Genomic DNA, 26,209 nt, shown 5'->3' on the forward strand with positions numbered 1-26,209 from the left:
CACTCATCTGCTTTATGTCATTATAAATCAGTTTGCATTTTCTAGACTTTAATATTAGTGGAATAATATAGCATGTATGGTTTTTCTCTGATTTCTTTCACTCAGCAAACTCTCTAGAGCTCCATTTAAGATGTTTCGTGTGTCAACAGTCCATTCCTTTATATTACTAAGTAGTAGTCTATTATAGGTGAATGTTTATGTATCACCTGTTAACACTTCGATTCTTCCCAGGTATGGCCTGTTAAAATTAAGGATGCTAAAACATTTGCGAACAAGTATTTGTTTGAAAATATGCCCTCATTTCTTTTGGATAAATATCTAGGAGTATAATGGATGGGTAATATGGTACATGTGTGTTTTAATGTTTAAGAAACTGCCAAACTGCTTTAAAGTGGTTGTATAACTTCATATTCCCACTAGAGGTGTACAAGAGTCCCAGTTTCCTCACATCTTCAGCAATAATTGAAATGGTAAGTTTTTCAGCCATTCTAATAGATTTATAGCAGTATCTCATTGTGGTGTTATTTTGTGTTTCCCTTACAATGAACAATGTTGTGCATCTTTCCATGTGCTTATTTGTCATTATATCTTCTATAAGGAAGGAAGCACATGGCTTATGATCTATTTTGATTTAGTTTTGGCACATGATGTAACTAGCACTACTTTTTTTTTTTTTTTTAATCACAGCCATACTAACACATGTGACGTGGTATCTCATTGTGGTTTTGATTTGCATTTCACTAATGACTAATGATATTGAGCATCTTTTCATGTGCTTACAGAGCATTTTTATGTCTTCTTGGGAGAAATGTCTATTCAAGTTTTGTGCATTTTTAATTGTGTTTCTTGTTGTTGAGTTGTAGGAGTTCTTTATACATCCTGGATATTAATCACTTATCAAATATACTATTTGCAAACATTTTTTTCATATTACGAAGGTTGTCTTTTCACTCTATTGACTGTGTGCTTTGATGCACAAAAAAGTTTTTCATTTTGATGAAATCTGGTTTATTTTTTCCTTTGTTGCCTATGCTTTTGGTATCATATCCAAGAAATCATTGCCAAACCCAATGCCATGAAAAATTTCACCTGTTTTCTTCCAAGAGTTTTATAGTTTTAGCTCTTAAGTTTAGATCTTTGATCCATATTGAGTTAATTTTTGTACATGGTCACATTCTTTTTTTTGCTTTTTGTTTTTGTTTTTAACGTCTTTATTGGAGTATAATTGCTTTACAATGGTCTGTTAGTTTCTGCTGAATAACAAAGTGAATCAGCTATACATATACATATATCCCCATATCCCCTCCCTCTTGCATCTTCCTCCCACCCTCCCTATCCCACCCCTCTAGGTGGTCACGAAGCACCCAGCTGATCTCCCTGTGCTATGTGGCTGCTTCCCACTAGCTATCTATTTTACATTTAGTAGTGTATATATGTCCATGCCACTCTCTCACTCTGTCACAGCTTGCCCTTCCCCCTCCCCATATCCTCAAGTCCATTCTCTAGTAGGTCTGTAGCATTACTTATTGAAAAGACTATGCTTTCTGCACCTTTTTGAACCTCACTGCCTTTTACCTTTGTCAAAATTCATTTGTCCAATATATATAGGTCTATTTCTGAACCTTACTTATGTTTCATTGTTCTATATTTATGCCAATAACATACAGTTTGGTTTACTATAGCTTTATAATAAATCTTGAAATCAAGCAGTGTTTTATCTCCAACATGTTTTTCTTTTTTCAAAACTGTTTTGACTATTCTAATTACATTGCATTTCCACATGAATTTTAAAATGAGCCTGTCAATTTCTACAAAAGATCCTGATGGGATTTTGGTTGGAACTGTGGTGAATCTGTAGATTATATGGATCGTTTTTGCATATCTTCTATGTCTCTGCATAACTTTTTTTTTTCTACATCTTTATTGGAGTATAATTGCTCTGCATAACCTTTTGAATAAATGGAATACAGGTACAATAACTGTTTTAGTGTCGTCTGATAATTCTAACCTATGTATCAGTATTAATCAGATTTAACTGATTAATAATTCTCTTTATTATGGGTTGTATTTTCCTGCTTCTTATGTACTGTAATCTTTGTTTGGATGTCAATATAGTAAATTTTACCTCATTAGGTACTGGATATTTTTTCATATTCCTATAATATTCTTGAGCTCTGCTCTGGAAGGAAGTTACCTCAAAACAGACTGGTCCTTCCAGATCTTTCTTTTATGAATGTTACCCGGGTCCAGAGCCGTGCTCTAAATAGTAATAATTATTCTCCACTACTGAGGCAAGAACTTCCTGAGTACTCTGCCTCAATGTCCCATGAATTATGAGGTTTCAGTACTGGTTGAGGCAAGCAATACAGAGGTGAGCCAGAAATATTAAGACAGAGATACAAGAACAAGACAGACAAAGTGGGTCTAATAAGATCCTATTTATACCTAGAATAACCAAAGCAATCCTGAAAAAGAAGAGCAAATTTGGAGGACTTGCACTTACTGATTTCAAAACTTACCATAAAGCTACTTATCGACAGTATAGAATTGTCATTGGGATAGAAATACATATCAATGGAACAGAATTAAGAATCCAGAAACAAACCCTGACACATTTGGTCATTTGATTTTCGACAAAGGTGTCAAGGCAATTCAATGAGAAATGATAGTATTTTCAACAAATGGTGCTAGGACCATTGAATATCCATATGTTATAATATGAATTTAGACTCAACTCATACCATAAACAAAAATTTTTAAAACATAAAAAGGAATTGTAGGGGCTTCCCTGGTGGCTCAGTGGTTGAGAGTCCACCTGCCAATGCAGGGGACACGGGTTCGTGCCCCGGTCCGGGAGGATCCCACATGCTGTGGAGCGGCTGGGCCCGTGAGCCATGGCCGCTGAGCCTACGCGTCCAGAGCTCTGCAACAGGAGAGGCCACAACAGTGAGAGGTCCGCGTACCACAAAAAAAAAAAAAAAAAAGGAACTGTAGTCCTAAACATAACACCTAAAAATATAAACTGTTTAAAAGAAAATAGGAGAAAATATTTGTGACCTTGAGCTAGCTAAAGATTGTTGGGCATGATATCAAAAGCATGATCTATAAAAGTAAAAAATTTAGTAAATTCGATTTCATTTAAATTAAAAAATTCTGTGCTTTAAACAACATTATTAAGAATATGAAAAGAAAAAAAAAAGCCACAGACTTAGGGAAAATATTTGGAAATCATATATCTGATAAAAAAAACTTGTACTCAGAATACATAAACAATTCCTACAACTCTGTAATAAGAAGGTAAATATTCAAATTAAAAATTGGGCAAAGACATTTCTCCAAGATATACAATTTAAATAGTTGTACCTCTAAGTAAATGCATGAAAATATATTCAACACCTTAGTCAAAAAGGAAATGCAAATAAAAATCACAATGAGAGAACATTTTGCACCCGCTAGGATGGCTGTAATCAAAAAGACAGAAAATAATAATTGCTGGTGAAAATGTGGAGAAACTGTAACCCTCATACACTGTTGGAGGGATTGTAACTTGGTGCAGTCACTGTGGAAAATTTTTGGCAATTTCTTTAAAAGTTAGACACAAACTTACCATATGACTCAGCAATTCTACTCCTAGGAATCTAACCAAAAGAAATAAAAACATATGTTCACTCGAAGAATTATATGTGAGTGTTTATAGCAGCAATATTCACAATAGCCTCAAACTGGAAATAGCTCAATGTCCATCAACTGGTAAATGGATAAACAAAATGTGGTATTCCTAATAAAATGAGATACTATTTAGATACAAAAAGGAACAAAATATTTATACCTACTACCACGAGGATGAACCTTGCCAACATTATGCTAAGCTAAAGAAACAATATAAGGGAAACCACATATTATGATTTCTTTTACATGAAATGTTCAGAATAGGCAAATCTATACAGATAGAAAGCTAATTAATGGTTGCCTGGGGCTAGGGCTGGGAATTGGGAGTAACTTGTATATAGACATGAGGGTGATGGCAGCACTGTAAAACTGAATTGTGATGACAGTTGCATAAACCTGTAAATTCACTGAAATTCATTGATTTTCATGCTTTGACCTGGTGAATTTTATGTAATATAAATTATACTTCAATAAATCTGTTAAAAAATTGTTCATTAGGTTTTTATAGATTCTTACCAACAATTACTTGATGAATTTGCTTTGGTGTCAAGATTAAGCTGCAATCATGTTTTTCATGGGGTGAGGATGGGTCTGATTTAAGTCCTTTGAGAAACTGTGAGAAATCACATTATTCCAAAATTAATTGTTCAATATTAGCAAAAGGTATTTTAAGAATTCTCATGGTATAATAAAATGTAAAATATTGCACATGCCTTTCTTCTCAAAGACTTTGTCTCCGTGGATGCTATATTTCTGGTACTTAGCAATTGGTTACACTTGATCCAATGCTGTGCTGAAGATAACTCTTCTATTTCCGCTTCTGAGAATGTGGGTGACTTTAGACCCGATGCTGGCTGTAATCCTATGTCTGTATCATTATATGAGTACATGTGTTTCCTAGTGAAATCATAATAATAATTAACTGAGGCTAGGTCTTTTAGAAAATACATCAGTAAATCCAAATATTCCCCATAGTACATGCTGTTACTGACCCACTCAGATCCACTGAAGCAGACGGAAGCACTAATCTGCATAAAATTGCCGTCTGTTAAGGGACCCCATTCTCAAACACCTCCTCAAGGTGTTTAATTTATGCTCATGGTATAATTTATGCTCAAAAGACCCTAGGTATCAGGCTGAGAGTAAACTTTATTTGAAACACATTATTTCTGAGTTCTCTCTTCTGCCCTCTCCTGCTTTCCTCATATTGTGCAGGTTTCTCCCAAAAGAACATTCTCCAAAAATCATATGTGCTGGAATTCCTGTCTCAGAATCTGCTTCTGGGGAAGCCCACCCAAGACATTCCCAAATCAGAAGTAAAAAAGGAAATAAATGCAGTTAAAGTAGTTCAATGTTTTGCTATTTTCATACATGAAAAGTCATTTAAATCACTAAAAAGAACCTAAAGAGTAAAGAAAAAAATTCTGGCTCTACAGGCACCATGCTCTGTTTCATACTGTTTGAGGAAGTGAACTTTACCTCTGTTCTTCTTTCTGCAGGTGCACATTTCTTAAATATTTAATGTATCCTGCATAATGCTTTTCATGTGCTTTCTTTTCTATTTTTTCAAATTTAGTATATGCAAAATCAGGATCCACATAGTTATATCTTGGAATCTTTGTGAAAATCGTCCTACAATATGAGCAACACATGTTAATATTTAGGTGTGTATATATATGCATTTATTCAATCAGTATTTAGTGAGTGCCTCCTATGCCAGGAGTTGGGCACAGAACGGTGAACAGGACAGATTCTAGTCCTTTTATATACCAAGACATTATTACATGTAGAAATAGAATGACATCTAATTTTCTTCTTAACCTAATCACAGGAAATCCCTAAGGTCACTGGGAAGAAGTAGGACCTACCCTAAACCCACTCTTGGGGAGTATTAGTCAAGTAGGCAATTTGGGCAGTTCTAGATTACAGATGGAACTAGATCTGAATCTGATCAGTGTTTCCTAATAGTTAATTACTTTTAGATCACTGTGATCAAAATCATAAAAGAATATATAGAATAATAAATCCTTTTGTTAAATCATGCTTTAATATCTCAGAGCTTATGAAATAACCATCAGCAATAAATCTATACAGATAAAAAAAATCCAAAGAAGAACTGCAAACTACTCTACATCTCACATTCACTCAACTGGTGCATGCACTTCCTTTCACCTACCACATATTTTCCATAAAAACAAAAAGTACAATTATTCACATCTTTTGGCCTTAGGCTACCTCAGTCTTCAGCAAATTTTATTAATCATTGAGATTCTCACCCTTAATAATTAACTCCTAAGTATAAACCTAGTAGTCATATACAGTCAAATGAAATTTAATCTAATATCTAATATTTCTTCCTGTTTTTGATAATTCCTCAGTGGTAACAGTAATACAGCTTGAACTGAGTTAAAGACTTTAAGAGAGTGAGGCAATAAGAGAGAAACAAATGCTTTGTTACTCAGATAGTTGTTGATATATTTAAATCTCCCTTCAGGCTCTGGGATCCTTAACCACCTTTAGAACCTAGAAATAATTCCTATATCTGAAGTCCCTCTCTCTGTAACAAGGAGAAAAGGAGGGACTTAAAAAGAAGTAGTACAGGAGGTGCCTAAAGTGACACAGAGCTGCTTACTAACATATCTAAATGCTTATCAGCTCCTTAAAGAATAAACTTTAAGAAATACCTCTGCAACTTTGAGTAGGTGATTTTTTTTAAATGTGCAAAGTACAGACAACAAAAATTACTATGTAAATAAAGCATTTTTCCTCACTTATTTATTAAAAAAATTTTTACTGAATGCTTAATATAACACACTATTCTGAACACAAGACATATACTGCATTAAATAAAACTAGACAAAAATTCTTACCTTATTTTCTTCTCAAAAATTGAAAAGGTAAAAAGCATTAAAAAATAAAACAGCAATTATAATTACAACAACTTAATACACTATAAAATTTCATTACTTAAATGTTCATTACTATTTGCTAGCCAGAAAATAACTGGACTAAATTTTGTATTTCTATTAGCATGGAAAAGAGTAAATTGAGAAAAATAATTATGGCCATGGGATGCTTACGTTAGCCTTCTTCAAAAAAATCCTGGCATTTTGAGATCATCTGATTAATACTTAGACAGGAACAAAATGTTAATGTTAAATTAACACATTATATCTCTATATAGATATATTTGTATAAGCATAAGGAATAATTGAAAATGATACATTTAAAAATTATTTCCAGCAGCTACCTCTGCAGGGTGGGATGAGTTTTCTTTTTTATACTGTATAATTATTTAAAATGGAGTCTGCATAATTTTTATGCGTGTGTGTTTTATGGTACTTGTCAAGTAAATAAAGAGAGATAAAGACTGCTGTTGATGGAATCTGTAAAATAAAATCATAAAATAGACTATATAAAAACCCAGAATTTTCCAATTGTGGATAATAAAACAATTATAGACTAAAAAATCAAATGGTATTTTAAGAAAATGACTATAAAAGTAAGTGAACTTGAAGACTCACCAAAGGTAAAGAGACAAGTAGAGAAAGCCCAGGGACATGGTCAAGTTTAGACAGTTAAACAAGCAGGCAGAAAAGAAACCCAGTTCATCCTCAAATGTATAAAAACCATTCCTGAGCTAATGGCCCAAATAAAGATGTCAGGTTGACTGGGTTTATTCTCACTAAGCATTGACATGGTAGTAATTTCTTTGAAAATGGGGTAATTTTTAAATTGAGGCTTACTATCACTCATAGTCCTTATAATTGGGGAGGTTTTAGTTCACTTTGGTAAAGGTTATTGAAAATGTGACTTTGAGGGGACTGAACAAAGATGATAGCATAGGGATGAAGATAATGACAATGAAGACGAGAACAACTTGTTTATCACAGTTTAAAATTTTTAATCTTAGATAAATTCAGGCTCTCAGCCATAATTAATGAACATGACTACTCTGAGGACTGTATACATTTCCAAAAGTGAGTATTTCTATTCTTCTTCTCTACTTGTTAACAGCATATTTTAAGAATCATCTGGTAAACCATTCACAAGTCCTGGCAAGTACGCAATAGAGATGAGAGGTTAGATGATAGCATTCAGCAACCACTCCTCTGATGTAAAAGAAAAAAAAAAAAAAAGAGAGAAAATTAAATTTTGCTATTATTATTATTACCATCACTAATTTGTTACAGCAGGATCTGATAAGATCTCTGCATGTCATGCTGGTTATTGTATCTTACAAAATTTCAGGTATTTAATATAGTACATTACCTGAAATGTTTATGCTCTTCTCCAGACCGGATACTTGCAGCTCGGTCATTGGGAAAGGCTATCAGAGCATCCTTTATTAACTCCTTACTTGTGTTATGATTGTGAATGTGTGTCGTGGTTGATTGAAGCATTGCGACAAGTACATGGTCCTTGTATTTTGCCAAGTCTTTCACCACAAACTGTCCCACAGGATTACTGATCAAAGGGGATATACCTTTTAGAGAATTGAATATTAAGTGTAAATATGTTTTTTTTAATTTCCATGAATTAATTACTACACTAGACCACTGGTTCCAACTTAAAGCTAAATCCCTAAGCAAATTCAGAAAATATGAATAATTCATTTAATAAATGGATCTACATAAAACAATTTAGCAAAATAATGCATGCATAAGTAATAAAAATGCATGCAAAAAAACTAAAACATGGTAACTTGAAGGACTGGGTTGGCACACATGAAACAAATTTTTATACGTTAAAGAGAGTTGAATATCAGCAATTTCATATGGGTCAATGTATAAGAGATAACTGAGAATTAGTTGAAACAGCAGCAACCAGAAAATCCACGGAATGGTCAAAACCAGTTTACAATATAGACTCAAAGAAGTAAAATAATAAAATATAAAAACCATTAAAATATTTAATAAATTTTATAGATCACTAAACCAGTGCTAGTCAAAGTTAGATCCTCAAAATGGCAGCATCAGCATCTACTGGAAACATGTTAGAAATACAAATCTTTGGGCTCCAACAAAGACCTACTTAATAATCAACGCCGGGACATAGGACAGTGATATGTTTTAACAGGCCTAGATGCACGTAGAAGTTGAGAACCATTAGATTAGACCACATTTGATATATACAGCTAAGCATTAGTATGTTAAGATAATCTTGTATTAACCAAAAATAGATAAATAAATGGTAAGCACCCCCAATAGCATACCAGGATTAATTTTCATCACAACTTTCTTGGTGGAAGGTTTGCAGACACTACTGAAATATAAACGTATCTGATGGAAAGGCTTCAGGGACGAAGACTGCAAACTTTCATCCGTCACTGAGCCAATAATCTCTATAAATTGCTTCACTTTAAAGACTCCAACTTGATGTGGAATGAATAAACATGCCACATTCTGAAAAAAGAAGAAAAGTGACCAATTGCTATAGGCTGAATGTTTGTGAACACCTAAAACTCATATTTTGTTTTTTGCCTTTTTTTTTGCCACACCGCACGGCACACGGGATCTTAGCTCCTCAACAAGGGATTGAACCCGCACCCCCTGAAGTGGAACTGTGGAGTCTCAACCACTGGACTGCCAGGGAAGTCCCTGAAACTCATGTTAAAAACTCGTATGTTAATGCCCTATGGCAGGGGTCCCCAACCCCTGGGCCACAGACCAGTACCAGTCCCAGTCCAGTCCATAGCCTGTTAGGAACCGGGCCGCACAGCAGGAAGTGAGCGGCGGGCAAGCAATCGAAGCTTCATCTGTATTTACAGCTGTTCCTCATCACTCGCATTACCGCCTGAACTCCACCTCCTGTCAGATCAGCAGCGGCATTAGATTCTCATAGGAGCCCGAATTCTACAGTAAACTGCGCATGCGAAGGATCTAAGTTGCAGGCTTCTTATGAGAATCTAATGCCTGATGATCTGAGGTGGAGCTGAGGCAGTGATGCTAGCACTGGGGAGCGGCTGCAGATACAGATTATCATTAGCAGAGAGGTTTCACTGCACAGAGACCATAATAAATTAATTGCTTGCAGACTCATATCAAAACCCTATCAGTGAGTGGCAAGTAAAAACAAGCTCAGGGCTCCCACTGATACTGCATTATGATGAGTTGTATAATTATTTCATTATATATTACAACATAATAATAATAGAAATAAAGTGCACAATGAGTGTAATGCACTTGAACCATCCCGAAACCATCTCCCCACCCTGATCCGTGGAAAAATTATCTTCCACGAAACCGGTCCCTGGTGCCAAAAAGGTTGGGGACCGTTGCCCTATAGGATAGAATTAGGAGATCCGAGCCCTTGTTAAAGAGGGTCCACAGATCTCCCTAGCCCCTTCCACCATGGGAGGATACCACAAGAAGTCTGTGACCAGGAAGAGGGCCCACACCTGACCATGCTGGCACCCCAATCTGGGACGTCCAGCCTCCAGAACTGTTAGAAATAAATTTCTGTTGTTTATAAATTGTGCAGTCTATGGTATTTTCTTACAGCAGCCCAAATGGATTAAGAAAAACTATTGTACTGTTAGGACAAAATAAAAAGCAAATCAAAAAATATTGCTTATAAAACTTTAAGGAAAGCTTATTTATCGTGGTGATATGAAAGTCTTTAGAAATATCAAATACAGAATTGACAAACCTTCAAGATACACATTACTGGAAAATTATCTAAGAAAAAATTAAGATTAATGGTACTGAAGCACTTCCAGAATGGCAGATTAAAGACCTCCAAATAGTTACTCATCCACAAACAGAAAGAGAACACTAGGAAAATTGTCAAAATCAACTTCTCGGATATTTGAAAATTACCTAAAATACTGCAAAAGTCCAAAGAGTATTTATTTTTTTTAAATGGCTGAATTCTAAACAAAGAACAGGCTTTGTGGCATTTTTACCTACTGTAATCACATCCTCTTATTCCAAATTCGTGCTCTCCTTGAAAAACAACAGCCTTGCAACTATGATAACTGTGAAAATGATTAGCCTAGCAGCCATCGAGGGAGAATGGGTTTAAAACTCTCCGAAAACCCCATCCCCAGAGAAGTGCTCATATGTGTTCTGTCTGAAAGCTAGCTGAAAAGCCTAGTTTGAGAGCATGGCTTTAACTGACCTGATTCAGAGCTCACTCTGTGTGAACAACTCTCTCCCTAGGGTTTTGCCACCCTCCCCTTGAAAAAGAATCAGCTGCAACTGTTGAACATCACAGCAACCTGAGACAGCATTAGCATTTAAGGCTAATAAGAAATAAGAGAATAAACAAACAAAGCCAAAAATATTCAGAGGGTATTAGAAAAGCTCTGACATATTCCTGGCAATCTAGATTGCCACACACACGTGCAAGAGAGTGTATATCCCCAGGAAAGATTTGAGAAAGATCTAATCTGTCACCTCTGGCTGACTTTGGGACTCGGTACAAGGAGGACCTGAAGCCAGAAAGAGTTGTAAACTACCTGGTAGAACACTGAAGTCATGGCCCACTCAACACATTTATACAGAGGTACTCAGCAAAGGCTGTGAGACATATGGAATCAAGGAATTTAAGGGAGTCTCTGCCCAATCAATAGCTGACCACTAAATTAATTGAGCAACACTTGATAGTCTGCACACAGCAAAGAAAACAACCTTTTCAGAATTAGTCTAGAAAGACACTAAACAAATAAAACAACAACAACAAAGAGCAAAAATCCTATGGGAGATCTGATTTCCAGAGTTCTCAAATTATATTATTTAAAATGCTCAGTTTTCAACAAAAACTTACTGGACACTCAAAGAACTAGGAAGTTATGGCCAACACACAAGAGAGAGGCAATAAACAGAAACTGTCCCTGAGGAAAAACAACTGTTGGACCTATTAAACAAAGACAGTAAGTACAGTACTATAAATATGTTCAAAGGACTGAAGAAAAACATGTCTAAAGACTTAAAGGAAACATGAGAACAACATCTCACAAAATGGAGCATATCAATAAAGTACAGAAATTGTTTAAAAGAACAAATAAAGACAAGGGAATGTAGGAAACTCACAAGTATGTGGAAATTAAACAATACACTCCTAAGCAACTAATGGGTCAAAGAAGAAGTCTCAAAGGAAATTAGAAAATACTTTGAGATGAAGAAAAACTAAAACTCAATATACCAAAACTTATGGAATGCAGCAAAAGCACTGATTAGAAGTAAATTTATAGCAGTAAGCACCTATATTAAAAAAGACAAAGGCCTTTGTCATGTAATACATGAAATAGAGAATAGAAAACAACAGAGAAAATCAACAAACCTGAAAGTATGTCTTTGAAATGATTAATGATATTGAAAAAAAACTTGAGCTAGACAAACCAAGCCAACAACAACAACAACAAAAACTCAATTTCTTAAAATCAAGAATAAAAGAGAGGACATCTTTACCAACTCTACATCAATAAAAAGGAGTATGAAAGAATACAATGAACAATCATATGCCAACCAATTAGATAACCTATATGACATGGACAAATCCTCAGAAAGACACAAACTTCTGAAAATGGTTCTAGAAGAAACAGAAAATCTGAATAGCCTAGGATAACAAGAGATTAAAGTAGGAATTTTTAAACTTCTGACAAAGAGAAGTCCAGAACCAGATGGCTTTGATGAATTTTACTGAACATTTAAAGAATTAGCACCAATTCTACAAAAACTACTCCAAAAATTAAAGGGAACACTTTCCAAATCCTTCCATACCAGTTTTAGGCTAATGTAAAAAGTAAAGACATTCAAGAAAATAAAACTACAGACTAATGTCCTTTATGAATATATATGCAAAACTCTACCAAACATTATCAAATTGAATTCAGCAACACATACAAAGGATTATCCACACTATGTACAACTATGTAAAACTCCTTTGCCATGTAACATCACATATTCGGTGTTGGGAAGAATTTTTTGGATTAGACTTCAAAAGCACATACAACAAAAGTAAAAAAAATAGACAAGACTGCATCAAACTAAAAACCTTCTGTTGAGCAAAAGAAACAGTCAACATAGTGAAGAGACAGCCTACAGAATGGGAAAAATACTTGTGAACCATCTAACTGATATAGGGTTAATATGTAAAATATATAAGGAACTCATACAAATCAAAAGTAAACTAATAACCTGGTTAAAAAAATGGGCAGGTGCAGCAGAAACTAGGTGGCGGGTAGGGAGTGAGCAGCTCCGCGTCGCCACTGCACCTACAGTGTGCCTCGGTAGTGGTGAGTCCTGGTACAAGACCACAGTTTGATAAGCCGTCTCCTACTGCATTAAGGATGGCCAACCTCAACATGAGATAGGCCTCTGGACATTGATGGCTTAAAGTCTTTCTATAAAAATCTACTACTGGACAGATCTTCAAGATGGCGGAAGAGTAAGAGGTGGAGATCACCCTCTGCCCCACAAATACATCAGAAATACATCTACATGTGGAACAGCTCCTACAGAACACCTACTGAATGCTGGCAGAAGACCTCAGACCTCCCAAAAGGCAAGAAACTCCCCACGTACCTGGGTAGGGCAAAAGAAAAAAGCAATAAACAGAGACAAAAGAATAGGGACGGGACCTGCACCAGTGGGAGGGAGCTGTGAAGGAGGAAAGGATTCCACACACTAGGAAGCCCCTTCGCGAGCGGAGACTGCGGGGAGCGGAGGGGGAAGCTTCGGCGCCGCGGAGGAGAGCACAGCAAGAGCGGTGCGGAGGGCAAAGCGGAGAGATTCCCGCACAGAGGATCGGTACCAACCACTCACCAGGCCGAGAGCCTTACGCACCGGGGTGGGCAGGGGCTGGGAGCTGAGGCTCGAGCTTCGGAGGTCGGATCCCTGGGAGAGGACTGGGGTTGGCTGCGTGAACACAGCCTGAAGGGGGCTAGTGCACCACGGCTAGCCCGGAGGGAGTACGGGAAAAAGTCTGGAGCTGCTGAAGAGGCAAGAGACTTTTTCTTACCTCTTTGTTTCCTGGTGCGCGAGGAGAGGGGATTAAGAGCACTGCTTAAAGGAGCTCCAGAGACAGGCTAACAGCGCGGACCCCAGAGATGGGCATGAGACGCTAAGGCCGCTGCTGCTGCCACCAAGAAGCCTGTCTGCAAACACAGCTCACTCTCCACACCTCCCCTCCCGGGAGCCTGTGCAGCCCACCACTGCCAGGGTCCCATAATCCAGGGACAACTTCCCCGGGAGAACGCACGGCACGCCTTAGGCTGGTGCAACGTCATGCCGGCCTCTGCCGCCACAGGCTCGCCCAGCACTCCGTACCCCTCCCTCCCCCCGGCCTGAGTGAGCCAGAGCCCCCTAAGCAGCTGCTCCTTAAACCCCATCCTGTCTGAGGGAAGAACAGATGCCCTCCGGCGACCTACACACAGAGGCGGGGCCAAATCCAAAGCTGAGCACCTGGGAGCTGTGGGAACAAAGAAGAGAAAGGGAAATCTCTCCCAGCAGCCTCAGAAGCAGCGGATTAAAGCTCCACAATCAACTTGATGTACCCTGCATCTGTGGAATACATGAATAGACAACGAATCATCCCAAATTGAGGAGGTGGACTTTGAGAGCAAAATTTATTATTTTTTCCTCTTTTCCTCTTTTGGTGTGTATGTGTATGCTTTTGTGTGAGATTTTGCCTGTATATCTTTGCTTTCACCATTTGTCCTAGGTTTCTGCCCGTCTCTTTCTTTTTCTAAATAATTATTTTTTAATTTAATAACTTTATTATATTTTACTTTATTTTATTCTACTGTATCTTCTTTCTTTTTTTCCTTCCTTCCCTCCTTCCTTCCTTCCTCTCTCCTTCCCTCCCTCCATTCTTTCCTTCTTTCCTTCTTTCTTCCTTCCTTCCTTTCCTCCCTCCCTCCCTCCATCCCTCCTTTCTTTCTTTCTTTCTTTCTTTCTTCTTACTTCTACTAATTCTTTCTCTCTACTTTTACTCCCTTTTATTCTGAGCCGTGTGAATGAAAGGCTCTTGGTGCAACAACCAGGAGTCAGTGCTGTGCCTCTGAGGTGGGAGAGCCAACTTCAGGACACTGGTCAACAAGAGACCTCCAGGCTCCACATAATATCAAACAGCGAAAATCTCCCAGAGATCTCCATCTCAACACCACCACCCAGCTTCACTCAACGACCAGCAAGCTACAGTGCTGGACAACCTATGCCAAACAACTAGCAAGACAGGAACACAACCCCACCCATTACCAGAGAGGCTGCCTAAAATCATAATAAGTCCACAGACACCCCAAAACACACCACCAGACGTGGACCTGCCCACTAGAGAGACAAGATCCAGCCTCATCCACCACAACACAGGCACTAGTCCCCTCCACTAGGAAGCCTACATAACCCACTGAACCAATCTTAGCCACTGGGGACAGACATCAAAAACAACGGGAACTATGAACCTGCAGCCTGCAAAAAGGAGACCCCAAACACAGTAAGATAAGCAAAATGAGAAGACAGAAAAACACACGGCAGATGAAGGAGGAAGATAAAAACCCACCAGACCTAACAAATGAAGAGGAAATAGGCAGTCTACCTGAAAAAGAATTCAGAATAATGATAGTAAACATGATCCAAAATCTTGGAAACAGAATAGACAAAATGCAAGAAACATTTAACAAGGACCTAGAAGAACTAAAGATGAAACAAACAATGATGAACAACACAATAAATGAAATGAAAAAGACTCTAGATGGGATCAATAGCAGAATAACTGAGGCAGAAGGACGGATAAGTGACCTGGAAGATAAAATAGTGGAAATAACTACTACAGAGCAGAAAAAAGAAAAAAGAATGAAAAGAACTAAGGACAGTCTCAGAGACCTCTCAGACAACATTAAACGCACCAATATTCGAATTATAGGGGTTCCAGAAGAAGAAGAGAAAAAGAATGGGACGGAGAAAATATTTGAAGAGATTATAGTTGAAAACTTCCCTAATATGGGAAAGGAAATAGTTAATCAAGTCCAGGAAGCACAGAGAGTCCCATACAGGATAAATCCAAGGAGAAATACGCCAAGACACATATTAATCAAACTGTCAAAAATTAAATACAAAGAAAGCATATTAAAAGCAGCAAGGGAAAAACAACAAATAACACACAAGGGAATCCCCATAAGGTTAACAGCTGATCTCTCAGCAGAAACTCTGCAAGCCAGAAGGGAGTGGCAGGACATACTGAAAGTGATGAAGGAGAAAAACCTGCAACCAAGATTACTCTACCCAGCAAGGATCTCATTCAGATTTGATGGAGAAATTAAAACCTTTACAGACAAGCAAAAGCTGAGAGAGTTCAGCACCACCAAACCAGCTTTACAACAAATGCTAAAGGAACTTCTCTAGGCAAGAAACACAAGACAAGGAAAAGACCTACAATAACAAACCCAAAACAATTAAGAAAATGGGAATAGGAACATACATATCGATAATTACCTTAAATGTAAATGGACTAAATGCTCCCACCAAAAGACACAGATTGGCTGAATGGATACAAAAACAAGACCCATATATATGCTGTCTACAAGAGACCCACTTCAGACCTAGAGACACATACAGACTGAAAGTAAGGGGATGCAAAAAGATATTCCATGCAAATGGAAACCAAAAGAAAGCTGGAGAAGCAATTCTCATATCAGACAAAATAGACTTTAAAATAAAGACTATTATAAGAGACAAAGAAGGACACTACATAATGATCAAGGGATCAATCCAAGAAGAAGATATAACAATTGTAACTATTTATGCACCCAACATAGGAGCACCTCAATACATAAGGCAAATACTAACAGCCATAAAAGGGGATATCGAAAATAACATATTCATAGTAGGGGACTTTAACACCCCATTTTCACCAATGGACAGATAATCCAAAATGAAAATAAATAAGGAAACACAAGCTTTAAATGATACATTAAACAAGATGGACTTAATTGATATTTATAGGACACTCCATCCAAAAACAACAGAATACACATTTTTCTCAAGTGCTCATGGAACATTCTCCAGGATAGATCATATCTTGGGTCACAAACCAAGCTTTGGTAAATTTAAGAAAATTGAAATTATATCAAGTATCTTTTCCGACCACAACACCATGAGACTAGATATCAATTACAGGAAAAGATCTGTAAAAAATACAAACACATGGAGGCTAAACAATACACTACTTAATAACGAAGTGATCACTGAAGAAATCAAAGAGGAAATAAAAAAAATACCTAGAAACAAATGACAATGGAGACACGACGACCCAAAACCAATAGGATGCAGCCAAAGCAGTTCTAAGAGGGAAGTTTATAGCAATATAAGCCTACCTTAAGAAGCAGGAAACATCTCGAATAAACAAACTAACCTTGCACCTCAAGCAATTAGAGAAATAAGAACAAAAAAAAACCAAAGTTAGCAGAAGGAAACAAACCATAAAAATCAGATCAGAAATAAATGAAGGAAACAATAGCAAAGATCAATAAAACTAAAAGCTGGTTCTTTGAGAAGATAAACAAAATAGATAACCCATTAGCCAGACTCATCAAGAAAAAAAGGGAGAAGACTCAAATCAACAGAATTAGAAATGAAAAAGGAGAAGTAACAACTTACACTGCAAAAATACAAAAGATCATGAGAGATTACTACAAGCAACTCTATGCCAATAAAATGGACAACCTGGAAGAAATGGACAAATTCGTAGAAATGCACAACCTTGTGAGACTGAACCAGGAGGAAGAAATAGAAAATATGAACAGACCAATCACAAGCACCAAAATTGAAACTGTAATTAAAAATCTTCTAACAAACAAAAGCCCAGGACCAGATGACTTCACAGGCAAATTCTATCAAACATTTAGAGAAGAGCTAACACCTATCCTTCTCAAACTCTTTCAAAATATAGCAGAGGGAGGAACACTCCCAAATTCCTTCTATGAGGCCACCATCACCTTGATACCAAAACCAGACAAGGATGTCACAAAGAAAGAAAACTACAGGCCAATATCACTGATGAACATAGATGCAAAAATCCTCAACAAAATATTAGCGAACAGAATCCAACAGCACATTAAAAGGCTCATATACCATGATCAAGCGGGGTTTATTCCAGGAATGCAAGGATTCTTCAATATACACAAATCTATCAATGTGATAAACCATATTAACAAATTGAAGAAGAAAAACCATATGATCATCTCAATAAATGCAGAGAAAGCTTTTTACATAATTCAACACCCATTTATGATAAAAACCCTGCAGAAAGTAGGCATAGAGGGAACTTTCCTCAACATTATAAAGGGCATATATGACAAGCCCACAGCCAACATCATCCTCAATACTGAAAAACTGAAAGCATTTCCACTAAGATCAGGAACAAGACAAGGTTGCCCACTCTCACCACTCTTATTCAACATAGTTTTGGAAGTTTAAGCCACAGCAATCAGAGAAGAAAAGGAAATAAAAGAAATCCAAATCGGAAAAGAAGAAAAACTGTCACTGTTTGCAGATGACATGATACTATAAATAGAGAATCCTAAAGATGCTACCAGAAAACTGCTAGAGCTAATCAATGAATTTGGTAAAGTTGCAGGATACAAAATTAATGCACAGAAATCTCTGGCATTCCTATACACTAATGATGAAAAATCTGAAAGTGAAATCAAGAAAACACTCCCATTAACCACTGCAACAAAAAGAATAAAATATCTAGGAATAAACCTACCTAAGGAGACACAAGACCTGTATGCAGAAAATCATAAGATACTGATGAGAAAAATTAAAGATGATACAAATAGATGGAGAGACATACCATGTTCTTGGATTGGAAGAATCAACATTGTGAAAATGACTCTACTACCCAAAGCAATCTACAGATTCAATGCAATCCCTATGAAACTACCACTGGCATTTTTCACAGAACTAGAACAAAAAATTTCACAATTTGTATGGAAACACAAAAGACCCCGAATAGCCAAAGCAATCTTGAGAAAGAAAAATGGAGCTGGAGGAATCAGGCTCCCTGACTTCAGACTATACTACAAAGCTACAGTAATCAAGACAGTATGGTACTGGCACAAAAACAGAAAGACAGATCAATGGAACAGGATAGAAAGCCCAGAGATAAACCCACACACATATGGTCACCTTATCTTTGATAAAGGAGGCAGGAATGTACAGTGGAGAAAGAACAGCCTCTTCAATAAGTGGTACTGGGAAAACTGGACAGGTACATGTAAAAGTATGAGATTAGATCACTCCCTAACATCATACACAAAAATAAGCTCAAAATGGATTAAAGACCTAAATGTAAGGTCAGAAACTATCAAACTCTTAGAGGAAAACACAGGCAGGACACTCTATGACATAAATCACAGCAAGATCGTTTTTGACCCACCTCCTAGAGAAATGGAAATAAAAAGAAAAATAAACAAATGGGACCTAATGAAACTTCAAAGCTTTTGCATAGCAAAGGAAACCATATATAAGACCAAAAGACAACCCTCAGAATGGGAGAAAATATTTGCAAATGAAGCAACTGACAAAGGATTAATTTCCAAAATTTACAAGCGGCTCATGCAGCTCAATAACAAAAAAACAAACAACCCAATCCAAAAATGGGCAGAAGACCTAAATAGACATTTCTCCAAAGAAGATATACAGACTGCCAACAAACACATGAAAGAATGCTCAACATCATTAATCATTAGAGAAATGCAAATCAAAACTACAATGAGATATCACCTCACACCAGTCAGAATGGCCATCATCAAAAAATCTAGAAACAATAAATGCTGGAGAGGGTGGGGAAAAAAGGGAACCCTCTTGCAGTGCCGGTGGGAATGTGAATTGGTTCAGCCACTATGGAGAACAGTATGGAGGTTCCTTAAAAAACTACAAATAGAACTACCATATGACCCAGCAATCCCACTACTGGGCATATACCCTGAGCAAACCATAATTCAAAAAGAGTCATGTACCAAAATGTTCATCGCAGCTCTATTTACAATAGCCCGGAGATGGAAACAACCTAAGTGTCCATCATCGGATGAATGGATAAAGAAGATGTGGCACATATATACAATGGAATATTACTCAGCCATAAAAAGAAACGAAATTGAGCTATTTGTAATGAGGTGGATAGACCTAGAGTCTGTCATACGGAGTGAAGTAAGTCAGAAAGAGAAAGACAAATACCGTATGCTAACACATATATATGGAATTTAAGAAAAAAAAATGTCATGAAGAACCTAGCGGTAAGACAGGAATAAAGACACAGACCTACTAGAGAACGGACTTGAGGATATGGGGAGGGGGAAGGGTGAGCTGTGACAAAGCGAGAGAGAGACATGGACATATATACACTAACAAACGTAAGGTAGATAGCTAGTGGGAAGCAGCCCCATAGCACAGGGATATCAGCTCGGTGCTTTGTGACCCCCTGGAGGGGTGGGATAGGGAGGGTGGGAGGGAGCAAGACGCAAGAGGGAAGAGATATGGGAACATATGTATATGTGTAACTAATTCACTTTGTTATAGAGCAGAAACTAGCACACCATTGTAAAGCAATTATACCCCAATAAAGATGTTTTAAAAAAAATTCTCTTTATCAATCCACCATCTGGAGAGAGAATAGTCTATAAGTAATCTTTTTGTTTTCATTCTGTAGGAGAAATAATCATGCGTCACTTCACTCTTCTTTTGTAAATTATTTGCTTATTTTTCCCATTTTAAAGGCTTCCCTAACGTCTGTAATTAGAATTTCCCATGCCTTTTGAAGTTTATTTTTCTTAACCTTAAAAATATTTTTAGGAATAGTGTGTGCTCCCTGTGGAAGACAAAGAACATAAAAAATTAAAATATGAACTGCTAGCCCTTAATGTACTTATTAGTAAACTTCCACTGCCCAATGAAGAGCCACAAAACGTAGCATCCTAACACAACAACTGTTTGTTCTCACAGATCTACAGGTTGGCTGAGGGGCTCTACTTCACGCTGTAGCTTAGGACCAGAGGGCTGGCTGGGACCTTTTCTAATGGTGATGACAGTTTTAAAAAGTGAGGTGGGTCTTATACGTGCTGTCACAGAAAGATCTTGCATTCACTTCCATTAAGTTACAAGAGCAAGTCACAGAACAATATGTACACTGTGGCCCCTGTGTGTTAAAAATTCAACATATTTTTGTAGCACATCTATGTACAAAGAAGCCTCAAATCAGCTTTAGAATGACACACACCAGACAGTTAATTGTGGTTACTTTTGAAAAGGGGGCTGAATTTTCGAGCAGTGTTGTAAGGGAGGAGTTTGTGATTTATGTGTGTAAGAAGTTTTTATAAGAAGAATATATATGCTATGATTAGCTCTGTCATTAAAACATTTAAATGAGCCTAAGAGTAGAAATAGTAGTTGTGTATCACTCGGATTAAGTAACTGCTAACTGATGCAACAGAGAAAACCTGATATCTGAATGACTTAACACAACAGAAGTCTGTTTCTTGTGCACATAAAACCTGATGAAGGTTGGCAGAGGCTCACCTCTCACAGATGACTCCGAGATCCCGGCTATGTACGTCACGTGGCTCCACACCTCAACACGGGCTCTCTCTGTTTGCTGCTGAATGGAAGAGAAAGCACAGAGGTGCCGTACTGACTCCCTCGTGCCTTGGTCTGGAGGTGACCCTTCCTAATTACAAGTGGACTGGGAATATAGTCTCCCCAGGAACCCAAGGAGAGCAAGACAGGATGTGGATGAGGTTTGCAGTCTCCCATAAACTGGTGTATAGTGTGTGCTCAATAAAGAGCAACTACTGCAATTGCTTATGACAACAACCCTCTTAGTTAGTTGGAGGAGTTTCTGAGAAGGCCAAATTTACCTTGAAATTCACCAAGTTTTTCTTGTGCATACTATGTAAGACATGTTTTCAAATACAGGATTCCATCTAATTTCCAAAAGTACCCTGTACATCTCAGCAGAGAGGGCTTTCACCAGTACCTTTCCGCATTGCCAGTTGCAATAACCTGTGTAATCTCAGTAGGCTGGGAATTTTCTCCTAACTTTTGGTTGCATGGTCAAAATCATAGCCACCCACCACCTGACTGAACATACCTAAACACCCGAACAGGTGCCATTAAGCATATTGAACAAACAGCATCTCCCCTGGGACCGATACAGACAAGGATTACTGGGAGGATGGTGAATTACTTTTCCTTGTTATTCAAAGCTAGCATGTCTGACAAAGAACCATTTTCCACCTCCAAGAAGGACTCCAAGATGGGTTTTTAGGAATTCAGCCTCAGCAGATGTTTGTTTACACAGTGACTTCCTTGGTCCCTCCTCCTTTACCACTTAGGAAGAAGGCTTTGGTTTGGGACCCCTTAATTAAGTTCACTCATCAGTGTATGGATTCAGTGGCCAGATTCAAAGAAGACACTTCATTAAAATCCTACTGCAAATATCACGTTGTTTCAAACAAGGCCTCCCTAGCCTTGGGGTTATAAGCCAAGGCCCTGTAGAGTCCATACCAAATCAGAGTCTCGTCACCAGCAGGCTTGCAAACACTGAGAATGTGGTGGAGGCACCCAGTGGAGATGAGGAGGTGTGTAAACGTCACTGTCTGAAGTGAACAGATACATGGAAAGAGCAGCTGATGTCCCAGGGGTCCACGGTGACAAACGGGATCTGCGGGGAGTCGGGATGCTCCGAGTCAGGGGAGGGCAGGGCATATGGGCTGTCCGTTCCTCCGGGAGCTGAGTGCAGCCTCCAGAGAAAGATGCAGAGAAGAGCTGGCCAGCAGGTCAGCTTCCAGTCTGGACACGAGGGCACACTGGGGAAGACCCAGGGGCAGGGCGCTGTGATGCCGCAAAGTGCTGGGACTGGACCCCCGTGCCGGGACCGGGGCAATCAGCTCTCAGGGAAGCCTGGGGCGAGGGGCAGGAGGATCCTAGGTAAACGAAGCCCACAGACAATCCCCAAATGGTGTCTGATTCTCATGTTCACCTTCCTTCTTTAGGCCTGCTTTTAATATTTTGGCTACAAGTTCCTCTTTCTTATTGCCTGAGAGACGTCACGGAGCAGTGAGAGGAGAAATGGATTAAGAGACAGAAGGGCTGCCTCAGGCTGGGAGGAGTGGAACAGTATGGGCTCTGGAGGAATTCAGACCGGGCCGTACTCCCGGTTCTGTCACTTTACCAGTCCGGAGAATACTGCAAGTTCTTTGTCTGCCAAGTGGGTTTGATAAGCCTCATCTTACAGAACTGTCGGAACATATGTGATATATGTAAAGCACCTGGCACAGTGGCTGGCGATGTCTGGGTCTTTCATGCATGGCAGTTATTATGATGCTTGTTTTCATACCAGAAGAGACTGGTCTTCTCTGTCCTAGAGATACCCTCATCTCTAGGAATTTTTCATTTTATCCAGGAGATGTCAGAGACTATGCGGGCCTCTAGGACAAAGAAAGCTGAATTAACCAAAGTGCTCCTTAGCAAGTAACCCTGAGTACATTTTCCCTATCAGAGAACGTTGTTTCATTTGTGGAGGCAGGGGTTTCACCAGGATGCAAATCAAACCTTATAGAATTTGTGTCAAGGACCAATAATTCCCCTGCTTCCCCAAAACCCCCCCGATTTTCATGTGTTTCATCACCACCAAAATCTGGGCCCATTTAGGAGTTCTGCCAGATTACACTCAAGACAAACAAATCTCATATATTAACGCATATATGTGGAATCTAGATAACTGGTACAGTTGAACCTCTTTGCAGGGCAGGAACAGAGACGCAGACATAGAGAACGGACATGTGGACACGGGGGAAGGGGGGGTGGCATGAATTGGGAGATTAGGATTGACCTATGTACACTACCATGTGTCAAATAGACAGCTAGTGGGAACCTGCTGTACAGCACAGGGAGCTCAGCTTGGTGCTCTGTAACCACCTAGATGGGTGGGGGGAAGTCCAGCAGGGAGAGGATATATGTATACATGTAGATGATTCACTTCGTTGCACAGCAGAAACTAACACAACATTGTAAAGCAATTATACTCCAATTAGAAAAACCCGATAACTAATTAATGGAGCGGGCTGGGGCTCCTCCAGCCCAGGGCACAGAGTGCCAGCACAGGGGCTTCTCAGCATCCCACCACAAAGGAGACAATCTGCATAAAACACCTGGTTTGTTTGTGCACCGTGTTCACCTGCACCGGGGCAAAAGCACTGGACCCCTGCTCACCATTATCACAGCCTCATCTAGCCCACCATGCAGCCAACTTAAAATTACCTCCCAAGGAGGGATTTGCAAAATAACCAAACCTCAAAGTGTTCAGCTAAGAGAATTTATACTTCACTGCTCTCATCTGGACTCTCTCCCCACCATCCTCACTGGGTTTTTCCATCACACCACCTTCCTTATATAATAGCTGCTCTTATACTCTCAACATCTACATGCAGGTGCAGGGTCTTTTTTATCTTAGCATCATCACTACCAGCACAGAACCTTCCAAAGAGCAGATGCTCAATTACAGATGGGAATCAATGAGGCACTGAGTGAGGAATGTAACTTATTACTATCTAATTTTGTCGGCATTCTTGAATAAGCTAAGGACATCTAGGTGTATATCTCTGAATTTTCCAAAGAGAAAGACAAAGGTGAATAAGACAAACCAAAATTTGACTAAACTTTACTTTGCTTTTCATTTTAAAACCACAGCATTCTTTCACATTTCCAAGAAAATTCCTATTCCAATGCCATATTATCTCAGTCCAGAACCCCAGAAACATGCAAGGAGTTTTCACATCGTACTACACGGTACCTAAACTCTTACGCTTAAACCTGATAAACAACAACAAATATGTGATCCATGTCATTTATAAACTTGGATTCTGAATCTAAAGAAACATTCTAGTGAAAGAAACAACATTTGAAAGATACTAGTGTAAAACAGGAACACAAAGAAGATATACATTATGAGCTTTCCAGCCCCAGCTTAGCCTCTCACTACTGAAAAGGTTGGCAGCGTTGGTCAAACACAAAGTGAAGAAGCTGCCTCAGACCTCACTAAGGGTGGGAGGAACTGCTAGACATGACCTTGGAAGGCGCACTGGCCTTGACTCGAGTACCAGCCCTGGCTGCAGCTCTGGCTCTGGCTCTGGCTCGGGTTCGGGCTCTCTCTTCCTCATCTTTCAGAGCCTCCTCATAGAGATCTGGTAAGGCACTGGGGACGGTACCAGTCACCTTGGCCATAAACTCCAGGACTTTCATCTTGCTGGTTTCAGCGTGGGCTCTCCGGCCCCACAGGAGCTCATAGCACGGGAGATCGCTGTCGCACACCTGACGATACACCAGGTACTTTTCCTGCACCAGATCTTCTGTGATAAGCTTCCTGGGCTCCCCAAAGATTATGTGACACCTTCCAACATAAACACCCAAACCATTCAGGAATTCCCAGATCTCCTCCTCAGAGGCGCGGTCGCCATGCAAGAAGATCACACCGAGGACAAGCATCAGAAGCCCATTCTTCCGAAACCGCCCGCCACTGCTCTGACGCCCATCATCGCTGACATGTAGCTTGCTGACAAGGGCATAGGAATCACCACCCGGCTTGACTTCCTTCAACTCAAGACCAAAGACCAGCTGAACGCACTCAGCAGCTCTCCTGAGGATCTCAGGGAACTTCCTCTTGTACCTTTTGTTCACAAGCTTCAGCAAGTCTGCCTTTATAATGGGCTCTTCCACTGTATACTTCTCCAGCAGGAATTCTATCAACATTCCCACCTTCTTGATCAGAGGATCTCTCTGAAAGCTCTCACCGGAGGCTGAAGGCTGGGAGGAATTTCTCCTTGCCTCAACCCGGACCTTGGCACGCACATCAGATCCTGGGCCTGAAACCCCTGCAGCACGAGAGCTAGTGGCTGGGGCTCCCTGAGGCTCCTGGCGAGTGCCAGCAGCAGGGGAGCTCGGGGGAGTACCCCGAGAAGGAGAAGAGGGGCACGAGGGCGACTCTTCTCTCTGTGCTGCAGTGGCCTGAGCACCCCCGTGATTCTGGGTCTCCCTCCGGGCCTGGTGGCGCTTCTCACGGGCACGGAGCTTACTCTTCTGCCCCCGAGGCATGACTATGGGCAGGGACAGCAAGCGGGGGAGTGGGCAGGAGAGCAGGTGATGCTGGAACCTGGAGGAGGGAAGGTGAGAGGGTGTGAGCACCTTCAGCAGGGAGGTCCCACCCTGACTTGAAGAAGGCCGCTCTGCACGTTTCCTTGAGGGCACTGCTCTAGGAACCACTAGGCTCTTGTTCTTGGTCAGCCTGTCCCGAGAACCCAGGGTAAGAAGCGAGAGTGAGTGAGCCTCAGGCTACAGCCTGCCAGCCCTGCCTGTGGCTGACGGCGGTGACCACAGATCCTGGTAGGGTAGGCCCTCTCTGGGTTCCAAGGGGCCCTTTCGTTCACAAACAGGATTGTCACATCGACTCTTGGTAGGGCCGGGACCTCTTTCCTGTGCTGCTCTAAAGGTGACACCTCAAAGCTCCCTGGGGCCCACGAGAAGGAACTGAGTCATGGACA

At 39.5% G+C, this 26,209-nt stretch overlaps 2 protein-coding genes across 2 annotated transcripts in view; both read right to left on the bottom strand.

Moving 5' to 3' along the window:
• Positions 1–26,209, bottom strand: part of CFAP47 (cilia and flagella associated protein 47) — a 520,230-nt gene that overhangs the window by 421,007 nt on the left and 73,014 nt on the right. The window contains 5 exon segments of the mRNA XM_067722746.1: positions 4,186–4,282; positions 4,383–4,566; positions 5,149–5,301; positions 7,942–8,155; positions 8,885–9,074. Of these exon segments, the coding sequence (XP_067578847.1) occupies positions 4,186–4,282; positions 4,383–4,566; positions 5,149–5,301; positions 7,942–8,155; positions 8,885–9,074 (838 nt within the window).
• Positions 24,640–25,763, bottom strand: LOC137216904 (melanoma-associated antigen B4-like). Its single transcript, XM_067723032.1, has one exon. It carries the CDS (start codon positions 25,761–25,763, stop codon positions 24,711–24,713), a length of 1,053 nt encoding a protein of 350 aa, XP_067579133.1. The 3' UTR covers positions 24,640–24,710.

Source organism: Pseudorca crassidens, chromosome X, assembly GCF_039906515.1.
Source record: "Pseudorca crassidens isolate mPseCra1 chromosome X, mPseCra1.hap1, whole genome shotgun sequence".
NCBI lineage: Eukaryota > Metazoa > Chordata > Mammalia > Artiodactyla > Delphinidae > Pseudorca > Pseudorca crassidens.

Excerpts from the sequence above, each read along its gene's own strand:
- LOC137216904 (XM_067723032.1), bottom strand. The coding sequence starts at position 25,763 with ATGCCTCGGGGGCAGAAGAGTAAGCTCCGTGCCCGTGAGAAGCGCCAC.